Source organism: Gymnogyps californianus, chromosome Z (genome assembly GCF_018139145.2).
Source record: "Gymnogyps californianus isolate 813 chromosome Z, ASM1813914v2, whole genome shotgun sequence".
NCBI classification, from domain to species: Eukaryota; Metazoa; Chordata; class Aves; order Accipitriformes; family Cathartidae; genus Gymnogyps; species Gymnogyps californianus.
In genome coordinates this window covers 65,995,814-66,019,505 of record NC_059500.1, presented here as the reverse complement: position 1 = coordinate 66,019,505, position 23,692 = coordinate 65,995,814, and the positions used below count along the sequence as shown (strand labels likewise).

Sequence of the window (23,692 nt, the reverse complement as noted above, 5' to 3'; positions counted from 1 at the left end):
AACTAATTGAATTTTCACAGTAGTTATTTACAAACTACGTCCGTCCTCACTTTAATCTTGGGTTTAGTCTCCAATGCTGTTCCAGCTGCAACTGATTGCCAACTGACATGTCTTTTGAAATCTGCCACACAAAATGTTCCAGACCTTAAAAGTACAATAACCACACATAACCCCTCCATTCCTAAAGCACCATGCTCCTCATCTAGAATTTTAACTCAAAAATTTGAAGCTTTATCACCAAGTACGACATAGCTCCACTTGGCAGAGTTGTGGACGTAGAAAAGGCAATTTGCCAGTCAGGAAGCTGGGAAGAGCCATTCTGCACTTAGCACACGACTTAAGACAGCCAAAGGTTAGCTTAACGCTGCCCAAGCTGAAATGGCCTTCCAAGGGCTGTTCTATCTGACAGCTTTGCTCTTTCCATGCTCCCTCCCACTACGCCGCTTCTTAAGCCTTTATGTGGAAATGCGTTGTCTAGAGTCGGGGGTGCTGCCTTTCTGGCATTTAGGCATTCCTTTAAAACAGTAGCATCCTAAAAGGCTGTTTAGAGCAGGTTTCCAGCAATAACTACATTTTCTTTTTTTTTTTTTTTTAAGTTTTCAAAATTTCATTTAGAATCGATTGCAGAATTCCTGTTGCTGCTGACAACATTGCAGTCCCAACAAGGGGAGAGACTTTTTCTGCCCTAGAAATTCCATGGTCTGTGTGCGTTTCTAGTTGTTTTCTGTTCTCTGAAATTATACAGAAAAGTACCTGATCGGTAGATCAGATCAGTAAAGCAATAGATCAGTATACTCCTTTATCATTTTTCATTTAACTTCCTCACATAGTTAATGATTTTAATACTTTCCTTACAATTTTTTCCACTCCTATTTTCTACTGGAATTTTGTACTTTTGTTCAAGTTTTCAGTAACCTGGAAAGCTTTTGTAACTTGTTTAGCAACCTGTTTTCATTGTACTCACACATTAAACCTCATCTTACCACATCACATCCTGTTTGCAATGGCTACTGAATAATAAGGCTTGCTGCATTTCCTCAGTGCTGGTTCGTGGTACTGCCACCACAAGCGAAGAAAATGTCTTTGGAGTGTCTAAGACAGCTTCTCCTGTTCTGGCCTACAACAAGGGGAAAGTATCCACCAAACTGTAGAGGAATACACAATTCTGTTATTACTCCCTGAATCACCAATAAAAGGTAGGACAGGGGTCAGTTTGGCTCATACCACATATATGTTAATTTTATCTGACCTAAAATGCAAATGCCACTTGTCTACATGCCCTTTCTGCAGTATGAACAAAGCCACAAACACACAGAAGTTGCTAAACCTCCACGGGCTATCAGAAACTTTCCATATTTAAGATCAGAGTCACACTGTCCTCCTATCCTTCCCGTGAACCACAATGAATCAAGCTAAACCTTTAGGGTGTCCTCCAGACAGTCTGAGCATCTGTCATAGGGTGGATTATTAAAACTGCAAATTGCTCACCTGCAAGAGGACTGCTTGACGATGCTCTATTCCTTCCTTCCACTGAACCACAGGGAGAAGTTTCAGATAGCGTACCCATCTCCAGCTGTCTTGGTCAAAAGGGATGACAGCTTTTGAGATGTGACTTGCCAAGTATCTACTGATGGTCAAACTTACATTCCCTTTGCAATTTTTACCAGTGGTATTTATTAGGTAAGATCCCTACTACCACTTAATTCAATCCACTGCCCACTACCTGAAAACAGACATCAACTTTGATGTCAACTTAAAGAAAAAATAGCTGTTCCACATACCTGTATTCATCTAATAAGCACAACACTCAGCAATAGCATACAATACAAGTTCTATGTTTAACAGTCTCACTTATGTGTAGGAATAACTTCAATGCAATAGCACACCTATCCCCTAATATTAGAATTCAGTTAATATATTTTGGAGCTTAGTTTTATCAGGAAACGGTTTGCTTGTTCTTCATGGAAAAGTCTTGGCCAAATCAAGAAATGAACCTTTGTAATCCAAATTTTTATGCTAATTTATGCTGAGAAACAGCACATGAAATTTCTACAGAAAAGGCTGTTGAAGGCTTGTATTGCCCTATACTTAAAAAAAAAAAAAAAAAGGGAAGCTTTTCAAATGGAACAATGCAATGTTGCTCAGAAAATTCCTTAAATCTGATATCTGAGATGTGAAAGAGGGGAACCTTCATAAAAGTGCAGTTTTCCAGAAACAGGCCCTTCTTTTTGTGATAATCAGGACAATTAGATGGGAACAAAGGAGGCTAACAAGTCTTCTCTCCTACCAGAAGAGGACGTTCTACCTTTATGTGAGTACTTGCTCCGTGGGAGAAGGCAGTTGTGTGAGAAACCACATGGGATGATGCATACATCCAGGACCACAGGAGGGTGTTTGAGTCTTTTTCCTCTCCCTTGAATGTTAGGTTGGGAAATGCCAGGGTAGGCCTTCCCATTTTCACTCGCCCAAAATCCAGACCCCTTCCAAATAACCAGTTTTTGCTTGGAGTCTATCCACATCCTTGAAAAACTTTATGCAGACATGCTCCGTATCAAAGAGAGGGTCCTGAGGTGGTCCATTCTTGGTACAAGCAACCGCTCCTCTGTTGAGAGGCAGCACGTTGGAGGGGAAAAGAGTAAAAGGAAATACATTATACTAGTGCAATGAATGCTGACTTATCACGAAATAAATATTCCCCATATGCACATGTATGTGCGTGTGTATATATGTACATATGTATGTTAATAGCACATGTCACACAAGGTTACACTTGGGGATAATTTTTCCTCCTACTCAGTATTTTGCTGCAATTTTCCTCAGAGACCAGCCACTTAATATTTTGGATTACGGAGTCTGTTGTAGCTACGGCTATATTACAGATAGGACAAAGACATACATTTCATGTAAATTGAGAGCTAAATCTGAACTTTCCGAAAGTTTGAGATGTTAGTATATACTGGGTTTTTAAAAGGCTTTATTATTCCAAGATCAGGGCCAGCTGCAAAGATTGGACTCACATCCAAAAACATATATTAAAATGCATACACTACGTGCTAGAAAAAAGTTTTAAAACCTGCCAGGCTGAGAACAACACTCTTTTTGTGTGCTGCCTGACAATTCAGTTACAGATCGACCCTATTGTTTTTTTGGTAATTTAAATGTGATTGTTGGCAAAGCAAAAAGGGGTGGAGGAGTCGTACAGGGAGGCACACAGTGAGAAAGAAGAAAGCATTTCTGATTATACAATATATCCCTGACATGTTGTTACACACAAACCCAACATTTAGCATTTAAAAAAGAAGGGGGGAAAAAAAAAAAAGAAAAACAATAAAAGAAACAGCAGCTGTTTCTATGTGATGTCAGAGAACAGGTGTGATACAAATCTCCATACCAGCGCAATCATATTGATCTCCTGATGATGCACGCATGAAGCACATGTGCAAACATTATCGACCCATCCGGCATCTCACTTCCAGGAATACGGCCTGAAAATGCCTCTCTATAATTGAAAACATTATCAGGATAAACACCGTATTGGCCAATTACTAAAAAACACACAGAAACTGAACAAGAAAAGGTGAGCCTGCCCCCGCAGCACGCCCGGTATCGCCGGCGTGCCGTGGCTCCTCGCTCGGCAGCAGCTGCCTGCGCTCCCCGCGCTGCCGCCGGGACACCCCCCCGCCCTCCCGGGACGCCCCCCCCCGGCCCCCCGCGCTTGGGTGAGAAGCGGCTGGGCCCCGGCGCTGCCCCCGGGGCGGGGAGGGGGCCATGCTACTTCCCGAGATGTGCAGCGGCGGTGGGACGCTGAGCCCGGCCGTGGCCGGAGCCCCGCGCGGCGAGTCGGAGGGGGACCCGGCAGAGGGGCGCCCGGGAGGGGGCGGCGAGGGCAGCCAGGCCTCCGACCCCCGCCTCGGCGGGCTCCGCGCCCTTCCCTGCGCGCCCCGGGACGGGCCGAGCCCAGCTCGCTGTCCCCGCAGGCGGCAGGGGCTGCCCCGCACCCCCCGGCTGAGCCGTGCCCGCGGGGGGCCAGGGGGGACCGGCCCCTCGGGGCACCTTGCGCCCAGGATCCGTCCCCTCCGGGAGGAGAGGCAGGTTTTGAAAGCGACCCTTCATTTGCGGCTCGGCGGTAAGGGGTGTTTTGCTATTAATTGTTAATGTCGTCTGCCATTAGAGGGCACCAAGCAACCCTGCATTAACGCTGCTCCGGCGACCGAGGAGGGAGAGGCGGGGGAGCGGGGGGGGGGGGGGGGGGGGGGGGGGGGGGGGGGGGGGGGGGGGCGGAGAGTGGCACCAATTTGGGAAGAGATTAAAAAGGGTGTGGAGTCCTGGAGCTTCTGAAGTGCTCAAAATGCCCGGGCGCTGCTCGGGACGATGATCATAATAATAATAACAACCAAAAAAAAAAAAATATGCAGCGAGGTCAATCATTTACCAGTCTGCTTCTTAATGCGTGTGACCGCAGGTGGTACCGAGAGACATTGTGATTCATGCCCACTTTCAAAGCAGGACCAGGGCCCGGTCTGAGGCACCCAAACAACTGTCTTCTAATATTAGCACGGCTGTATTTCTGGATCTATTATAGTCTGTCCAGACAGATCCCATTGTAATGGGATCTTTTATTAAAAGATTAGCACTATCTCCTGCAGTTGGTGGAAAAAAATCTGTTATCACTGAGTTATTTGCAGTTGTGGGGAGGGGGCGGGCGGTGGGGGGAGCCGGAGGGCGGGAGCGGGGAGGAGGGGTGTGGGGAGGGCCGGGCGGAGGGCGCGGGCGGCCGCGGCGCACCGGCCCCTGACCCGGCACTGTCCGGGCATTCTTGTCTGCATACTTCGCAGTCTGTTGTGCTTTGGTGGCTCAGAAAAGCGAAAGAATCGAAATTAAAAAGGCAGCTTTTGAATAAACAATACCATTTTCCGTTAAGTAATCGTTTTGTATAAAAGGAAATATCGCCTACTCAGTTTCATTCAGCGGTGCCAAAAAATGTTATAAATGAGAGACCGCCAACTTTTCTAAGGGGAGAATAATGCCAGACTGTGCTTAATAAACTAGTGCCCTAGAAGTTCATTATCGATGTTGCAATCTTTTCTGATTCTGAAAGGAGACCGCCTACGTCGCCCCATTCCCGTCTCATCCTCCCGGGCTCCCAGTGAAAAGGCTGTCACTTGGGCACAGCCCTAGGTATTAAACTTTTATTTGGGTCCTTCCTTTTTTTTTTTTTTTTTTTTTTTTTTTTTTTTTTTTAGGGTTGGGGTTGGTTGGTTGGGGTTCGGGGTTTTTTTGGGCCGAGTCCCGCCGAGCGAGCTGCGTGCGCGCCAGCCGCCTCCCGCCCGTCGGAGGTGCGGGGAGTGGGATTTATTCTTAGCGGCCACTTCGCGCGGGGACGGCAGCGCCCCGCGCCCGCGGAGCCCACCCCGGGGCGGGCAGGCGCCGCTCCGCGCCTGGGCAGCCTCCGCGCACCCGCCCGCGCCGTCGGGGGGGGGGGGGGGGAGGGGGGGGCACAAGGGGCGCCCCTCGGGCGGCCGCGACCCCGCGGGTCTCCAGCCCCCGCGGCGCGGGGCGCGGTCCGCCGCGCGCCTCCCCGCTTGCGCGGGCGCGGCCGGCTCCGCGGGCGCGGCGGCCGGGGCTTGCGCTGCCTCCCGCTGCCGCGCCACGGGCTGCGGCGTCTCCGCCGCGGCGGGCTGGCGTGGGGCTTGCGCGGGTGCGCGCCCGGGGGTGCGCGCCGGTGCGCGCCCGCGTGTGCGTGCACCTAGAGCAGATCATTGGAGAGGGTTTCCAGAAGGTGGAAAATGTCACCTGATTCACACTGAACTTTTTAAATCTCCCCACCCCCGAGCAGACACACACACACATTAGGAGACCGCCCACCGCAGACAGCTAAGACCCCCGTATAGATTTAAAGAGAGACTGCATTCAGAGCCTGACGTTCATTCAATAGAGCGATCATAAGCAGGCTGGCTAGTGCTCGCTCCCTCTCCCTACTCCCCCTCACGCTGCTTCTGTGTCTCTCTCACTCCCTGCTATACGGAGGATGTTAAATCAGAGAATCCACCCGGGCATGCTCTTACTCCTGATGTTTCTGTGCCACTTCATGGAAGATCACACAGTGCAGGGTAAGACCAGATTGTTTGTTCGCAGAAATGTTTCTTTATTATGACTGTTGTTTTCTGTCTTTCGGGCACGGTTTTAGTTTGCTTGCGGTGTTAAACGCCTCTCTCCAAGGTCCAACAGGACAGAAGTTAACTGTGGGCATGGGATTGCTTTGTATCGAGGCGCAGAGGTGTCATTTAGATTCCTTTTTGATCGGATCTTCGCACTGCTCTGCATAGGCACAGAGGACAGATGAGGTTGTTTCTTGGTATTTATTGTTATTATGCAGCATAAATGAAGAGGGAACTTTCCCAGTCTCGGCTCCCGAATGAGTGCTCAAAGTTTGTGGGTAATTTAGCTCAGATTTTTATCTCGCCTGCCTGGCGGAAGGAGAGGTGATGATGGGGAGCCCCACGATTACAGCTGACATTTTTAGAAACCAATAAGTGCTCATTTTCCGGACATTCCTTTAATATTGGGATTTCCTCCTCCCCCTCCTGTTTTTTTTTTTTGTTTTTTGTGAATAAATATTAGTAAATTCTCCTGCACTGAAGAGTATGCTTAAATAAGTTGGGGTGTTTTTTTTTTCCATGCGAACAAAACAAACCCGAATCTGATATTGACAACTCTTAAGAGCCCTCTTTCGACACAAGGGAATAGGGATTTTTAGTTTTGGGGCTTTTTTTCACTCGTCTTGAGCGTGTTCCAGCCACAACCTGGATGTCTTATCATTGCTTGTTTTATAATTTTTTTCCTTTTTTTTTTCCCTTTTCTCCCCCACTACCGAGCTAGAGCGTAAGTTAATCTAATGTAGGCAACTGTAAGATGCAAAACTTTTTTTTTTTTTTTAAGGGCGTTGTTTGTTCAATGATTTTTAGCGGGTCGGGGGGGGGGGGGGGATCTTCCCCCGGGCCCAGCGACGTCTCGGCTGGCCGATCCTGACCCCTCGCTGCGGTACATTCCCATCGGAGTAAGGAGGCAGGATCGAGCCCTGGCTGGATTGTCACCAGAATCAATTGGTATTGAGTTGCTGGAGAAGTCACATTGGTTATTCACGAGAGACTCATCCCAACCAAAACTCTCCAGCTAAAAAAGGGGGAGTTGCTTGGACTAATGTTCTTGGCTTGACTCCACAAATAGCAGGGATACTAGTTTAAAAAAAAAAAAGGCAACACCCCCCCCCCCCCCAACAACAACAACAACAACAAAACCCACTGTATCCTGTTTAAGGACAGTGTACTTTCCTCTGAAATGCTTGCGGGAGGGATGGCACCTACAACTTTTCCAGCTTGATCGATTTTTAAAACTCTGTAGGGACCTCCTACTCTGTGTGCCCTTGTATTTTATGTACTTCGCTCACTTTTTTTGGAGCTCTGCTGACTTACTTTAGTGAAGGAAAGACATTTGTTAATAGAAGCAGCAAAATGTGGAGATTTCGAAAGACTTCGCTAACAGCAAATGTTCCCAATTCGTGCAGATTGCAAAATGGGCTGGGACTGAAACTCTGTGCGGCACTAAAACAATGCTGCTGTGCAGCCGCGGTGAGGAGGAGAGGGCAGGGGGAGGAGGAAGGAATTTGCAAGCGCGATTTTCTTTTTATTCCCTTTTAAATGCACATCCTTTTCAAGCGTCTGTCACGTGCCGGCAGTGCTCCTTCTGCTCTACATATGGAATAAATACCTCCGAAAACTGCCTCGTCCTGTTTTGATCGGGTCTTTTCTTTCTTTCTTTCTGAGTTTTTTTTCGGTTTGTTCTTTTGTGGTTTTTGGTTGGGTTTTTTGCTTTTTTGGTTTGGTTTTGTTTGTTGTTTGTTTTTGGGGTTTTTTTTTTTTTTTTTAAACTGCGCTCCCAAATGGCCCGGAGTAGCTGCGGGTTATGAAATGGGGCAAATAAAAGTAAACAGTCTAGTAAAAGTCATTGCAAGGCGCACGTGTTGTGTCTGGGTCAGTGGTGACTGCCACTGATCCGGCTGGGTGTCCGTCCCCCCCCCGCAGCTGGGAACTGCTGGCTCCGGCAGGCGCGGAACGGCCGCTGCCAGGTCCTCTACAAAACCGACCTCAGCAAGGAGGAGTGCTGCAAGACCGGCCGCCTGACAACTTCGTGGACGGAAGAGGACGTCAACGACAACACGCTTTTTAAGTGGATGATTTTTAATGGGGGAGCCCCAAACTGCATCCCGTGCAAAGGTGAGGGGGGTGCTGGCGAGCTGCTCTTTGCCGCGGAGCGGTTCAGGCAGGGACTGGGCTGGGGGAGGAGGAGCAGGGAGGGAGCTGGAGCGGGGGCAGCGGGGTCCTCCTGCTTCCTTCCTCGGTGGGGCTTTGAGGGGCGTCTCGTACCAGTCCCGGGATCAGTGAGGGGACCCCCATTTCTGCTCGGCCGCCGTACACATCGGGGGAAGGCGGGGAGCGACCTCCTCTCCCCGCTGCCCTCACTGGCGTGGGGGAATTTCCTTCGAGTGGTGTTTCCTGGAGCAGGGGAAAGGTGTTTTCTCTCTGTGCTCTGGGGTCACAGTGTCCTTTTTTTCTTTAAGCAGTTTTGACACCAGGTCTGTTCTGCACACTCGGTACTAAAGTGGTGCCTCTTTCCTTCCATCAGAAACGTGCGAGAATGTGGACTGTGGACCCGGGAAGAAATGTAAAATGAACAAGAAGAACAAACCTCGGTGTGTTTGTGCTCCGGATTGCTCTAATATCACTTGGAAGGGCCCCGTGTGTGGCTTAGATGGGAAAACCTACAGGAACGAGTGTGCCCTTCTCAAAGCCAGATGTAAAGAACAGCCCGAACTTGAAGTCCAGTATCAGGGCAAATGCAAAAGTAGGTTTGCAAATCTAATCCGATCTCCCTCAAATGCCCTCAAATGCCAAAGGGTGTGTGTCTGAGTGTAGGGAGGAGGAGCTGTTGGACATACTTCCCCACAGGAACCAGAGTGATGTTCAAAATGCTGCGAGACAGTAACTAAACCACACTCAACAGACAAGGACGTAGCTGGATTGAGAGGTGCCCACAGTCTAGCAGCACTTGTGTCCTACCAGCTACCCTGAGATGGGAAGGTTTCCTCCAGCAGCCCTTAAATGAGGAGAGCTGCTGAAGGCTTTTATCTGATCATTTGTTTCATTGTGTCACCCATTCACTCCTCGCTGGGGCTCTGGGATCTCCTATTAATCGCTGTGTGTTTCCGTCTTTATTTCAGAGACCTGTAGGGATGTTTTATGCCCAGGCAGCTCCACGTGTGTGGTTGACCAAACTAATAATGCCTACTGCGTGACATGTAATCGAATTTGCCCAGAGCCTACCTCCCCTGAACAGTATCTCTGCGGGAATGACGGCATAACTTACGCCAGTGCCTGCCACCTGAGGAAAGCTACCTGCCTACTGGGCAGATCCATTGGATTAGCCTACGAAGGAAAATGCATCAGTAGGTATCTCAGTCGGAGGGGTAAGGGTGGGGGGAGCTTCCTCGATCAGCTGTTTCAGAATATCGTGTGTGGAATTGGGTGGATGTAGTTAGCGCTGGGGAGGAGGAGAGGCTTTCAGCAGCCTGGGTTAGTGCTCCCCTCCATGAAGAGGGGAGCCAGGGTGAGCTTTGCCCCAGAAAAGATTGCAAAAGAGCTGAGGGAGTAGAGGGCTTGATCCTGCTTCTCTTGCTGTCGCTGTGGGTGCTGACATTGGTATCCAAGGGAGAAGTACCCGCCATTAAATAGATGATGACACAGTTATGGTGTAACAAGGTCTCGATATTCAGTGAATCTGGATTCCTGGAAACAATTGTCTTCAAGTGGTCTTGGCAAAGCTTGTGTTAACTTAATTGGAAACATCTGATCACTTTTTCCTCTTTAGAAATATTGCAGAGTTTGGAGACAGTTCGTTGGTGAAGATAGGAAAATAATCTCTGTGCATCCTGACATTTTGTGTTGTGATTTCCAAGAAAGGACTGATAGCGAAGCGTGTTACGAGGAAGCACCTTCAGGGCAGCCTCTGCTCCCCAAAACTGCTGGGGGAATTCAGAGGAGTCTCAGGCTGCTTTTAGTTGGCATAGGTTGAGGTGAATTCCACTTCCAGTCTTGTAGACAACTACTCTGTGTGGGTTAGTTTAAAAATAATTGATTTAGAAATGCTGAATGTGTTGACAAGTTCTGCACCTGCCGCTAATTTGGGGAGCTGAATTGCCACTGCCATCAAACGGAGCAGGAAAGTCATGTACAATAGGCAAATGTAATTCTGTATTCCCAGGGCTAAGCTCTGCTGGCACAGCAGTCTTTCCTCCCCCACATATAGACAGGCAATGGTTTCCAAGGGACTACTTGCTTGAGCAAAATCAGCAAGTATCATCACATCTACTGCATCTGAGCTTTGTCTATTCACAGTTCACAGGGGAAAGGGAGTTTGGGGTTGTTTGTTGTTGCTTTTCTTTTTTCCTTGTCTTTTCACTTACCTGTAGTATCCTGTGTATATTTTTAGAAGCCAAATCCTGTGAAGACATTCAGTGCAGTGCTGGGAAGAAATGCTTGTGGGATTTTAAGGTTGGCAGAGGTCGGTGCGCCCTCTGCGATGAGCTATGCCCTGAAAGCAAGTCAGATGAGGCAGTCTGTGCCAGCGATAACACAACTTACCCAAACGAGTGTGCCATGAAAGAGGCAGCCTGCTCCATGGGTGTGCTTCTAGAAGTAAAGCACTCCGGATCTTGCAACTGTAAGTGAGATTTTTAACTCTGCAGACACTTAAAGCTTCTGAAGGCAATCCCTAGGTAATGAAGACTTACACCTTTAAACATAAGAAAGCTTGATTTAGAGATTTGAGATATGGTACAGGTGCCATATAAGTATGTTTCTATCACGCACACACTTTGGTTACTGATAAAATGCAATAGATCTCCAACAAGCAGTTGGCCTTCAAGTTGGGATTTTGGGGCTATACTGAGGACAAGTCATTCTGTCAGAAAGGGGTTGCCCTATGAGTGTAATTCTAGCAATTTTTTCCTACTTTTGTCTGCTCTCATGTGCTTCGCTGATTGCTTTATTAACATCCGGATAAACTCTAACTCGGTCCAAAACAAGCTTAAGGGTAGCACGTGGGCATCTGGTTTAGCCCAGTTGCCTCTACTAACTCTGAATGAAGGACACAAAGCAGTTAAACCTAGAACACAAGAGCGCTTTTTATTTGATTTCAGGAATCTACCAATAAAACCTGAGCCATTGATTCTTCAGAACTTTCTGCAGTTATGACTTCATAGATTATGTATAAAAAACCTTATTGCATAACAGCAGATGCCAAAGAGCATCTCACTACAAGTCGCATAAAATGCAACGCTGTATTATGGCTGTTCAGAGGGCTTTGAAAACATGCACTGAGCTGCTTCTGCGCTGTTGTTGTCCTTATTTAAACAACAGCTCCCCTGTATTCCCCCATCTAGCCATTAATGAAGACCCAGAGGACGAAGAGGAAGATGAAGACCAGGACTACAGCTTTCCTATATCTTCCATTCTAGAGTGGTAAAACCTTCATCACTATTGGAACAGCCATTGGGCACGAAATCAATGTCCATACTGTAAATAAGTGTATGCTTATTTATTTTGGGGAGAAAAAAAGTATACATATAGTTGAGTCTCGTAGACATTTATTTATACTGTGTCATGTTTTATAATTTATACATAAAATGTCTGGTTGACTGTACACCTTGTTTTTTGAAGAAATTTATTCCTTACGGGAAGAGCAGTGTTATTTATTGTGAGGTCTCTTGCTTGTAAAGTAAAGCTTTTTTTTTTTCTTGTAAACTATAAAAGTCCATTCCTTAGAGCTTACCCACATGATCTCATCTCTTTGTTTCACTGATGTTAACTCTTTTCCACTTTAACAAACTTGCATGTCAGTTTCTGTTATGTTTATTTATTGGATTTTCCTCTTGCCGGTTCTGTACATAAAAGATCCCTCGGATTTTTGTTTACAAGGAATCTTGACTGACCAAAAGGCATTGTAACTGACTTAAGTATACTTCCAGGGTACAGTGAGGCGATCTTTAAGGAAACTTCTTTCACTTCACTTTTCTCTACTTCTGATCACATCATGTACTGAAGTGATCTCAATGTGCTGAGCGTATATACTGTGCTATACGAATTCCAGACCCAAAGAAATCGGATTATGAAGGTTGTTAATAGCTACAGGGCTAACTGTAATAAGAATAAAGGTTTTATTTTATTTTTATTGTTTTATTTTTTTGTAACATGCATGAGTGTTTTATCAGGTGTTTCCTTTAAGACAGTCTTGCAGTACCACTTTCAAAGTTTTCTTTTCCCAATCAGTGTGTCACTAAAAGTTATATCAAAGCTTTATCAGTTCAAGTTTCTTGCTTTTCATAATACTTTTTTTCTGATGCAATTTTGTATTTTCAAACATGGCGAGTTAAATATAAATTCATTTAAATATATAGTTTTGTACTTTTCTACCATGTAAATGTGCAATGTATATAAAAGTTATAATGTGTATTTGTAAATAAATGATGAATGAAAAAATAAAAAATGGAATTTTCCCTAGAGACAGTCTTCAGTTTTTGGTTCTAAAGGGTTCTGGCCCACTGGTGCAGAGAAGACATACTGGTGGTTAGGGGAAAGGAGGCTTGTGCATGGCATAGCAGCGAAACACACTGATTAAGACCAAAGCTTTCAGCTGACATGGATTCAAGAAACCTTTTTTTCAGACAGGAGCAATGTCTCCAGTTCATTGGTATTAAGTAATTTTCAATCCAAGTACAGTGATGGAGGAGAAGAGATTGGCATTTTTGTTTCCCTCTCCATCCTCTAAATAAAAAGTCTGTCATTTCTTGGACATCTTTAACTTCCATATTTCTAGGTTTTGAATATGCATTTGAATTTTTGCTAAGCTTCAGAACCATGTTACCAGGGTTGCAGTTGTATTACCATTTTGGATGACCAATAGAAAAAGCAAAACATGGCCTGCTTGCCCAAATTCAAGATGTGTAACAATTAGCACAAAAGACAAACCCCAACAAACCATCAAAGAGCACATTATCACTTGGAAATTATTTTCTCCCAAAAGGAAGGTTAATTCAGAAGTTCTTTTTAGCGAACTGATACTCAAGAATGGACACACTTTTAAGAGTGGATACTAATACAGTGAACTGAGGAAAGGTAACAGCCATAAGCGCAGCAGGGACCAAAATCCTGTTTTATGCTACCTGGGTTATGCTGTTCTCCCAAATAAGGCCCCACTTACCAAAATTTCTCTATCATGCTGCATAAAACTTAAAAACGTACTTGAGCACCTTATTCAATGGTGTTCTAAGTACTTTGCTGAACTGAGGTCTGAGAGCAGAAGTTGACTTACCCATTTTGTTTAAATACAAATCATATTTGAAGGCTGTTCCTGCTATAGTCTTCTGTATATTTTTTACTATAAACTCTAATTCATTATGGATTGTTTAGCATTATCCAAAGCAAATATAATTTATTCATCTATGAATACATAAAAACTACAAGCGTGCATTTATAATACTGTATTCAAAATAATAGCAAAAAAATTCTGCCCTTCATCCTCCTGTTGCTTCATTTAGACAAGTAGTCTCTTTGGAAGGAAGTACAGGATGAGAGGAGCAAAGGGAGCAGGATTTTGGTCTCCCGAGGGAACAGAACCCAGAATAAAAGAGAACAGGGGCTGGGAGAACATAGGGATGGAAAAAGAACCTATTGGAAAATCTCTCAAGGAACTAATAAACACATGACAATGACATAGAGACAAAATGTTTAATAGATGTGGAGAGTATCAGAGGAGATTTTTCTCAAATTCAGATAGGTGCCAGCTACTTCATTTCCAACAAAACAACATTAAAAGACTGTTTTTAATTGTAAATATATTTACATGTCTTACAGAGAGACTGTAGCAGAGCAGGATTTCTGGGTTCTAATTTTACGTCCTGCTACTGGTTCGCAAAATAACTTTGCAAAAGCCACTGACAGCCAAATTCAAAAAAGCAACAAAAATGCCAGGAAGCTATATTTACACATGTACATGTATGCAAAACGGCCACAAAAATCTACATCAGGTTTTTGCTGATAAAATTATCTAAAAGTTCTGCTACTGCATTTCTCATTGCTACTGCTTTGTCTATACAGGTGAAAATCTTGAAACCTACCTTGCACCAAAGCCTGCCTGTAATGTACAGGTGAGGCATCTCCTGAGAGGCTTCATGAGGTAAGCATCTTCCGAGCATGTCTAACATACACCAACCTTGTCATGAAGCACAACAGCCCCAGAGACTTTCTCCCAGAAACATGTCCAGAGATTGTGGCAGTACTACTGCCAACATTTTACATAATATCATACTTGTAGATAAGGCACTTGTTCATGAAGTGGGAGATGCAGGTTCACTGCCAGTTTCTTCCGGAGGAGATCTTTCCCAGATCTCCCAAGAGTGCATCCACCACGACCTCAAGGTGAAGCTCAGGCTGGAGAACTGTCTCTCGTGCCTGCTGAAGCCATACTTCTGTATTGGAGAGGAAGAAAGATTCATTGAGAGAGGATAATTTGCAACCCTAACAGGTGTTCCTTTTGAAGAGGAAGTCCTGGGTTCTTGCCCCAGGGGCTGCCTACACATTTTGCATTTGTAATTGAGTAACATACATAAATAGTGCTTGAAGTAGGGCCCAGAATCCAGGTTGCCTCCCTTCCTCTGTCCCCCAGTAGGTAAGTGCCTCCATCCTTGAGCTATGAAATCATGTTTAACTCTCTACTTAAATCAAGAATACAAATCACACATCTTTTTCTACACTGAGTCATAGTTAAAACAGGAGAGGCTTTACTTTTTTCATCCTCTCTTCTAGGTTTGTACATGGGGAACTTCCTGGGAAGTGGAAATGTGAACTTAATTCTCTCAGTCTAAGGAAGGTGCTGAATCCACTTTTTCTACCTCTTGCCCTTTTTTTGTGTGTTTTTGGTTTGGTTTGGTTTGGTTTGGTTTTGCTTTCTCTCTTAATGCACAGGCTGTCCTGGATGTTGTTTAAATGAAGAAACAGAGATGTCTGGATGTCTAAGTACAGGAAGGTGGCTTCCAGCTCTGAAACCATCTTGCACAAGCTCCTAAAGCCAGAAGAGAAATAAATTTTCAGAAATATCTTTCTCTTCGGTGTTTTCTGTCGTCTGGTGTACATATTCCCCTTGCTGTAAATCACATTTCTGAAACTCCTAGTTCACCATGGAGTACACTTTGGTACTGAATCCCAGGCCTGTGAACTCCATTCACAAATGCAGGCACAGTAACACAGAGTGGAGCGCATATGTTTGAAAACAGAAACCCATATTCTGGCATTTAAGTAAAATCAGCTTAATTCCAAGAGACCCAGCTTGAGGCATTTGAACGGTATGAATATTGTCTCTAAAGCCCTGGTTCCCAAATGTATTTGTCTGCGCAATACATGCAAGCGAGTATACACAATTTTGATCACACTCAAATGCATTCCTGATAGCTATGTTCATATGACAGACTTAAGAACAGTATCATGGACCTCTTTTGCACCTTTTACCTCTGCTTGCTTTCTGCCTGCTAATACACCTCAACTAAAACTACATTCCAAGCCTCTCAGCAAATTTCAAACAGCTGCCATTTCTTCTTTTTATGACATAAAAATGTTTCCTTCTCTCCCTCCAAATGGGAATCAGGTGAAATTAAATTTCAGTATGCAGTGCTGTTCTCTAGGCAGTGACATTTTACTAGACAATGAATCACCAGCACAGAAACATCTGTATCTTATCCCTTTGAAGAACCAGGATTCCATGCTTTCTGGTGAAGCATAACATTTGTACATAGACCAAGGGGTTCACAAGGTATCACATTTTAAATTCATAACTCCCTGAAGATAAGGCAATTACATTTTTTGTTTGATATTTCTGTAATTCCAAGGCCTGCCTGACCCATTATGGCAGCATGAATTTTGCAGGTAGTATATGAAAAATAGTACACACAAGTTAACACTTTAAATTTTTTTTTTTTTTCTGATAGACATAAATACATAATGGAGCGTAGTGGTTGGATTTTGCTGACACTCATTCGTATCATCTGTATAATTCACATTCATTCATTACTTCTAAACAATGTGGCCAATGAAATTATCACAGAGTGGAGAAATATGACATGAAAACAAGGTGCGAGCCATAATGTTCAACTCAGAGACCGATTTGGAGTTAAAACCACGTTTGGCTCATTTTCCCATAATTTACAGGTACATTCTTTTGATCTCTTAATCTTTAAATGGATTTGTTCAACTTCACCATGGGACTGAAGAGCACTAACGTGTCAGAAAACTGAGAAGGAAGTCTGGACTTTGATAACAGCTAATCAGACCTACCAGATGCTACAGGATAATGAGTTTACCAAGGTGGTCCAGTGTAGATTTGAATGTGTAAAGGCCACTGAATTTCCACCAGTGCCACTGAGTAATAGCATCTGAACCTCCTAGTGCTTCAGTGAGGTCTACAGATACCCAGAACTCCCCAAAATGAAACCACACCACTCACATTCAAGAACTAAATTTTAGTCACCTGGTTTTAAAGACTTTTGAAATATTTAAAAATGAATGTTGGAACTATTTTTCGTAGCATGTTAGAGGTTCATAGCAAAAGCAGCATTTTTAAAAAAATCATTCTTACCCTGTGTAGCATGGTTATACGCAAAAATACAGTTTTACTTAAGAAGAACAGTTTTAACATATTTCCCAAGATCCCTTAGCAATTTGGAATGCTCTTATTCAGATAACAGTGTTCCTATTGATCTTCTGCTGAGCTTCATGTTATGTACTCTTCATTTTAAGTTTCAATCACTTCATATTTTAAGAGGCACCTGGAACTATAAGGATGATGTTGGTGGGTGGCCGTTGTTAGAAACACTTAGAAGATACTAAAACGTGCTACCATTTGATTTCTGAATTAGAAGCACTGCTAAAAGAGGTCACAGGGCAAGACATGTAGATAAGCCAGATACGTAGTTATGCAAGTCCTTGGACAATGTAGACAAAGGTGGCACTGATGACAAGCAAGCCCAGCAGAGGCTCAGGGGCTGGAGCACCTGCCCTGCAAGGGAAGCCTAAGGGATGGAGCTGCTTCTGCCTGGAGAAGGGAAGGCTTTGGGGTCATCTCAGAGCAGCCTTTCCCACCTACGAGCAGGTCATTGTATAGACAGAACCAGGCTCTTCATAGCAGTGCATGGTAGCAGGACGAGAGACAACAGGCATAAGCTGAAACAAGAGAAGTTCACACTGGGTATAAGGGAAACCTTTTTCCGCATGAGGACAATCCAGCAGATGATCTCCTGACATCCCTTCCAAGCTGTATTATCCTATGATCCTATGAAGAGGTATGTCCACCCACTTTTAAGTCTTACAGACTCCAAAATCAGAAAGGAATGTCCAGTTAAAAAGAAACAATTCCCTCAAAAAACATTCAAGGAACAGCCATATCACCACAGCTGTTGTATGCAACTGTCAGCAGGAATATAGTATGTTCCTTCTTTAATATGTCTTTCCCTTACATGACCCTTAAGTGATCCTAAAATATCCCATAAATGCTATTTTACCATTGATTTTAGTGAAATTTTTTGCTGTTCAAGGAATGCAGTATCTATTCACTAGAATATTCATTCTTTCCCGAGTAGAATGTGTAGTGGAGAAAATGCAAGCAAATGCACAAAAGTTTCTGGCTGTATTTTTAACTGAAAACAAGTAAATAAGATGAAAGAGTGAAGCAGTTAAAATGCAGTTTAAAACTATTGTATTGTTCAGATTTGCAATTTTTTTTTAGGACTGACAATAATTCTCAAAGAGACAATAACTAGTACCAGCTAGATTGGTCAAAACAGCAAGGAAAGCAAAAAAAACCCCAAGGCAAGACACTTGGAAAAATAATGGATAATGCCCACTGGAGCAACTAAAAAGAGCCCTGCAGGGATGTTTCCCATAATCTTTTCCCACATACAGATGCTGTAGTCAGAGCAATTCAAATCCTTGTTTCAAATGGTGACTCCACCAAAACTGCAAAAAGCCTAAAATGCTTGGCATAAAAGATACACAAATATTGAGTATTTCCACATTTGGACTTCAGCTTCAGAGAAATTAATTTTCATTTATTTTATGAGAAAGAAAAAAGGGACTGAGTCTATCTCTGTAAAGATACAGACCCGGAGCTCCAAATTTACACAGCCCGCAAACTCGAGAGTTGCACTTCCCAACCCAGCATGCCTGGAAGCTGTGACAACTCGTTTATTAATCTCTGCAGCATTCTCCACTTACGGGCTCTGATGGAACTTCAGCCTTAATTGAAAGGCACTTGCCACTGTCAGCAACCTAGCAAGCAGCACCACATGCGCTGATGGAGTGAAATCCAGCCAGGGCCCACAGCAGAAGTCTGATCAAACCCCTCATTTCCCATCGGGAAGAAAGGCCAGAACCTGAAGTGTTTAGCTGCAGCCTCTGTACAGCAAAGGTAGTGTAACATATAGACTTGAGGACGTACAGTGTCTTTGTTTGGATGTGTTTCACAGATACAGTGCAAGTTAGTAAGTAGCTATTTACCTCACACTGCAAAAAATAGACAGTGAGGCTTAGTATGGTCTGTTCTTGGTATTAACACCATTTCGTCTGCACATGCAGGTGGGTCATTGCAGTGCACTTTTGGAGCCACACATTCAGATACATACTTAGGACCTTACAAATGTTTGGGAGTAGATCTTACTGCTCCCGCTCACCACCACCCCAGTTCTCCTCAGTAATGAATCAGTCAGGATCTAGATAACTCTTTTCTGAAAAAAATCAGTGAGGGATTTCCACTTGATAAGATTCCTTTTTCTTTTTTTTTCTTTCTTTTCAAAATGAGACATAGCATATGGAAAACAGGGAGAAATGGAGAAGCAACAGAAAAGTGTCACAGCAAGAAAAATGAAAAAAGAGAAGGGCAGATTAAAGATCCCAGGAAAAGAGCACAAGACCAAAGAGAAACAAAATTATGCTAAAAGTCGTATGTGAAGAACTACACACCAGAAGCCCATTTTTATCAGGTCCTCAGATGTATAAGCAATGCTTTGAACGCTGAAGTGCCATCTACTGGTATATCTTGTGCTAACTAACCATGTTGCTTGGAGTCCACCACAGGACACATGAAAACGGGAGATTCATCTTTTTCTCTGCCACTGACTTTTTGGTGACTGAGTAACAGACCTTGCTAGAACAGTGTTATAATCTCCTCACTGTAAAATGAAGATACGAAGATTTCATAACCTGTGTGCTTTCACAACCTGTGCAAAGCTCTTTGAGATCTAGTGGTAGAACTTTCTGCAAGAGAAGTAGGAACTTTTGCAGCAGCATCTCCACGTCCAAACTCGGCACTTCTGGAGATGTTAAAAAACAAAGTGGGAGACACAGAAGAAAAGGAGAGCAGAAGACAGCGGAGGAAGAAGAAGGGAGAAGAGGGTAAAGACCAGTAGGAGTTAAGGAGGAGGAGAGCTGATAGAATACAGTGTAAGTAAGTGATTAATTGCTAAGGACAATACAATTTACACTGCAGTTTTAGCAGATGTGTATGTGTTGCTCCAGCTGTGGGAACACCAGACTCTCCAGATCTTGTTTCTGACACACAGTGACTGTGAACTCTATTATGTGCAAATAATAAATCTAAGCAGCACCTCCAACATATGAATGAGCAAGAAAAAGAGGGTCATATTTTCAGAAGTGTTAGCACATATTTGTCAACAACAAACTTAGCTAAATAGCACAAAAGAAGACTACAAGACAATGGTAGCACATACCCAAAGCAGTATGTGAGCTCGCAAGCAGATACATGGTTTTGAAAACCCATGTTTAATAAGTAAGGCCTCCAGGGATGACAGACTGCGCAGGGTCTTGGGTAGACTGGATAGGTTTGTTTTGCTGATGTATTTACTGGCTGGTATGTTAATTTTTTCAATGTGTTATAGAGCAGTTCCCAAGTTAGGGTCATGACCCCACTTGGGGCCCACAAGCCTGGAAGTGAAAATGAAAGTGGGGTTGTGACCCTGGAAGTAGGGTTGCTAAGGGAAAACTTTGGGAAGCACTGATGTTGTGCTACTAGGTGAGACCCCTACGTGGATGGTGAGTTTAATCACTTCTGAGGGATAAAGTTTTTAATGGTGCCTGTATTTCTCAGAGACTTAAGTCTCATTTCTGACTGATTTACTGCCAGACTCAAGTAAAGGTCTCAGGTACACAAAGAGAGATTTGAGAATTAAATTCAGAATTGTGAGTACTACATCATGAAAAGATCAGGCCCATCATGTAGTGAAGACATATCCACCATTTTCTTTAAAATATCCATTGGTAGCTGCAGTCTACTGATCAGAGCACTTCCCTGACAATCCTTGGCCTGAAGAAATCACACTCAGTTCTTCCATTTTCCAGGAGGGTAATCTTACCACCAGGGCATCATCGTGGGATGGAGCCAAGTTTACGGGTTTTGCCCAACTCTGCCGTGTTACCAGGGGAGGTGAGGGTTGTCCCTCACCACCTGCATGATCTTTGGGAAAGGAACAAGTATGTTTGGTTAAGGGAAGAGTCACTATGTTGAGCAAGCATACTGAATAGAAAGGGATAGCCACTCTGAAGAAAAGACTGAGTCTTACTCCATTCTCTAGAAAAAGTGGCACAGATACCTTCTTCAAGAACAGATCCTAAGCTTGAATTCAGCCTGGACTTTGAAGGTTTAAGGTTCAGTTGCCAGTACACACTCATCCAGTGCCACTTCAGCACCCTAGGATATCCTTGTTGGTCTCCAGCTGCTGTTCCCAAAGGAGGCAGTTCTTCCATAGCTCCTGTGTCATATCTGACAGCCCCACGAGGAAGCTGGTGATACCCTAATGAATTCTAAATGGAACAAGATCCTTAAGTGTGGACAACTGAATTGAGCCCTTAGGCTCCTAAATCATGTAAGTACTTCCGAATAGTCATGAAAAGTAGACATAAAGAGTTGTATATCCTTATTTCTCATGCTCTATGCATGTTTATTCCAATCTCAAATTATACTGTGCTATGACTGCAGCTTTCACAGTAGAGCTGGAGGATCTTCCTGACTTTCACCTACAGAAATATTTCGTAGTTAGTAATAGAATATTTGTGATATGCAGCATGCCATTTCAATAAGTGAAGAGGCATTAACAGCTGATTTTTGGCAGCAACATGTCTCTGTTTCTCATTTATTAGTAACTTGTATTGATTTATACCAGGATTAATTATTGATGCAAATATTTCACCCATATTTTTTCTGTCACAAGCAGGGAAAAAATGCATGGCTGTGAATAATCCATACAATGGTTTATGAAGCCCAAAATCCTCAGAGAGTATCAGATATCCACTTGGTGTCCTTGAGTGCTGGATTTCACATTTAGATCTCTGAATTAACAGATGTGTACAGTCACATACAGGCAGAAAGCTCCTTCTTGATACTACATCTGAGGAGGCTCATGGGCACTGTTTATTTTAACAAAATCGTGGGATATCTTGTGCTTGTGAAATTTGTTCCAAATCTACTCATTTCAGAATGTTACTAACCAGTACTCTGCACAAAGCTCAACTTCTAAATTTTAGTTCATAAAGCACATCTGAAAAAGATAAGTGTACCTACTGTAATGTTTCCAAAAATAAAAAAAATAGCCATGATTTTGAGCAGAAGCCCCTGAATCTGAAAAACATACTTTTCTAATGTATGCAATCCTATTAAAAAGTACATCTTAGGCATTTTTGCCTGAATATTTTGGTACATGAGATCCAACACATTTCAAATCAACTCAGGCAAATAAAATTTATAGAAGACATTATCATCAAAACTATAAAAAGGGGAGGTCTCAGAAAGAAGGAACTTGATTTAAAACTTACAGTATTTTAAAATACTGCACATTTCAGATCCTTCTATTTGCTGTATTAGAAGTAGGGATTGTAAGAGCATTTTCAAGCTTTTTCTCCACAACTACGAATGCTAGAAATACAGTCTAATATGAAGCACAGACTTTTATGCATTCATGTTATGCAAGGACTTGAGGATTTTAAGAAACAAAACAAAAACAAATATTGAAAAACATGATAAAGTCTTAAGAGTCAGCAGGGCTGACTGCCAAGCAGAGAGGACTTTATTTATTCAGAACTGTTCTGTGTCTATGAAACTGAAGCCTTGTCTGTACTTAAGAACATCTCTTTTTATTAGTCCCGCATCATTCCCCTCATCTAGAAACAGTAATTCTAGCTTAAACATGTTTTAAAGGTATATCCTCCTTCTGGTCAGTGAAGCAAGAGTCACATCTTCAGCAAGAGTGCCAGCATTCCTACATCTGCAGTAGGGCAGTGTGCAGCACAGTTATGAGGATGAAAAAAATTGCACTGCTAGCAAACATAATAATGTCAGTAAAACTTATTAAGTATAGACCAGACTTGAATACCCTATCTTCTGAAGAACCACAGAAACCAAGTTGACATTTGGGATTTGCTTTTTCACAGGAGCAAGTAGCCACAGCTGCTTATAAAGTTTTAATAGCTATGTTTTTCACTACAGTAGCAAATCATATAAGAACATATCAAATAAGCTTTTATTATAGTCTTGTAAAATATTCAACAGCATGTATCAAGCCCAGAACCTATGTTCTCACTCTTTGTTCTGATGATGCTAATAAAGGAAAAAAAACATAATATTTTGACACATCTGATCCACAGAAGAGGAAGAGTTGAATAGGTCTGTCATTGTGAAATCCTCATCTTTTCTAATGAAAAGCAAAATATTTAAGGTCAGTTTTTCAACAACTCATGCAAAAATGCTTGCACACAGTACTTGGATATTCAAACCAAAGAAATGTCATTACTTGCACATACAATCACTTGATATGCTGTCTGTCTTGGGCAGATTGTCTGCACTGTCATGTGCACAGAATCCTCAAAGCTTCTTTGGGTTTCACAGAAACTGCAGATCGTAGATGATATCTTTGTTTAAAGCCTCCACGGGGGGACAGTGGCTCAGTAGAGTAGAGGGAGTGTAACAACTGTTGCTTATTTTCATCAGGGAGGTTAGACAGACCCACCGTTACATGCATTCTCCCCAAGTTACACAGGAGCACTGCTGCCAATAAATAAACCTAGGCTGAGGAAGGAGGTAGAGTTTTTTGCCCTTCCACCCCTTCCGTGATGGCAAGTAGCCCTAAGCCACCGGGTTCGGTACACAGAGCTGGGCTGGGGCTTAGGTTACTGAGCTAGAAAGGGACACTGAACGGTATTCTAATGCAGGCAGGGATACAACAAAATCTTCTGATAACACTGCACTGATAAGCTCAGCAGGGCCATAGCACGGGTGTGAGCATAGCATGAAATTGTTATCAAGGTTCCTGGCATAGTTTTGGCTCAGGCCAACAACCTCTCTCCCACAATTCAAAGTTATATTTCAGGGATTCACACAGGCCAAGGATCATCCCTAACAAGAATACAGTTAATATAGCCAGAAGGGCAAAAGAGCTAGCCATGTGGACACAGGGCTTGCCATCCCAATTAGCCTCAGGACCAAACAACAGTCCTTAGCCCGTTTTATTCACTAATACAGGCACAGC

At 43.5% G+C, this 23,692-nt stretch overlaps 1 protein-coding gene across 2 annotated transcripts; it reads left to right on the top strand.

The window, feature by feature from the left end:
- The first annotated feature begins 5,912 nt into the window (after window positions 1–5,912).
- Window positions 5,913–12,523, top strand: FST (follistatin). 2 transcript variants are annotated; one of them, XM_050913220.1, is made up of 6 exons: window positions 5,913–6,110; window positions 8,082–8,273; window positions 8,683–8,901; window positions 9,278–9,502; window positions 10,546–10,776; window positions 11,498–12,523. In XM_050913220.1, exons 1-6 carry the CDS (start codon window positions 6,029–6,031, stop codon window positions 11,578–11,580), a joined length of 1,032 nt encoding a protein of 343 aa, XP_050769177.1. In that variant the 5' UTR covers window positions 5,913–6,028; the 3' UTR covers window positions 11,581–12,523. The 2 variants fall into 2 exon arrangements, with proteins under 2 accessions (XP_050769177.1, XP_050769178.1); XM_050913221.1 differs by lacking the exon at window positions 11,498–12,523 and adding an exon at window positions 11,255–11,274.
- Window positions 12,524–23,692: the final 11,169 nt, after the last annotated feature.

Coding starts and splice junctions, on each gene's coding strand:
- FST (XM_050913220.1), top strand. CDS start 6,029: ATGTTAAATCAGAGAATCCACCCGGGCATGCTCTTACTCCTGATGTTT. Junction 8,902..9,277: donor GTATCAGGGCAAATGCAAAA/GTAGGTTTGCAA, acceptor TCTTTATTTCAG/AGACCTGTAGGGATGTTTTA. Junction 10,777..11,497: donor GCACTCCGGATCTTGCAACT/GTAAGTGAGATT, acceptor TCCCCCATCTAG/CCATTAATGAAGACCCAGAG.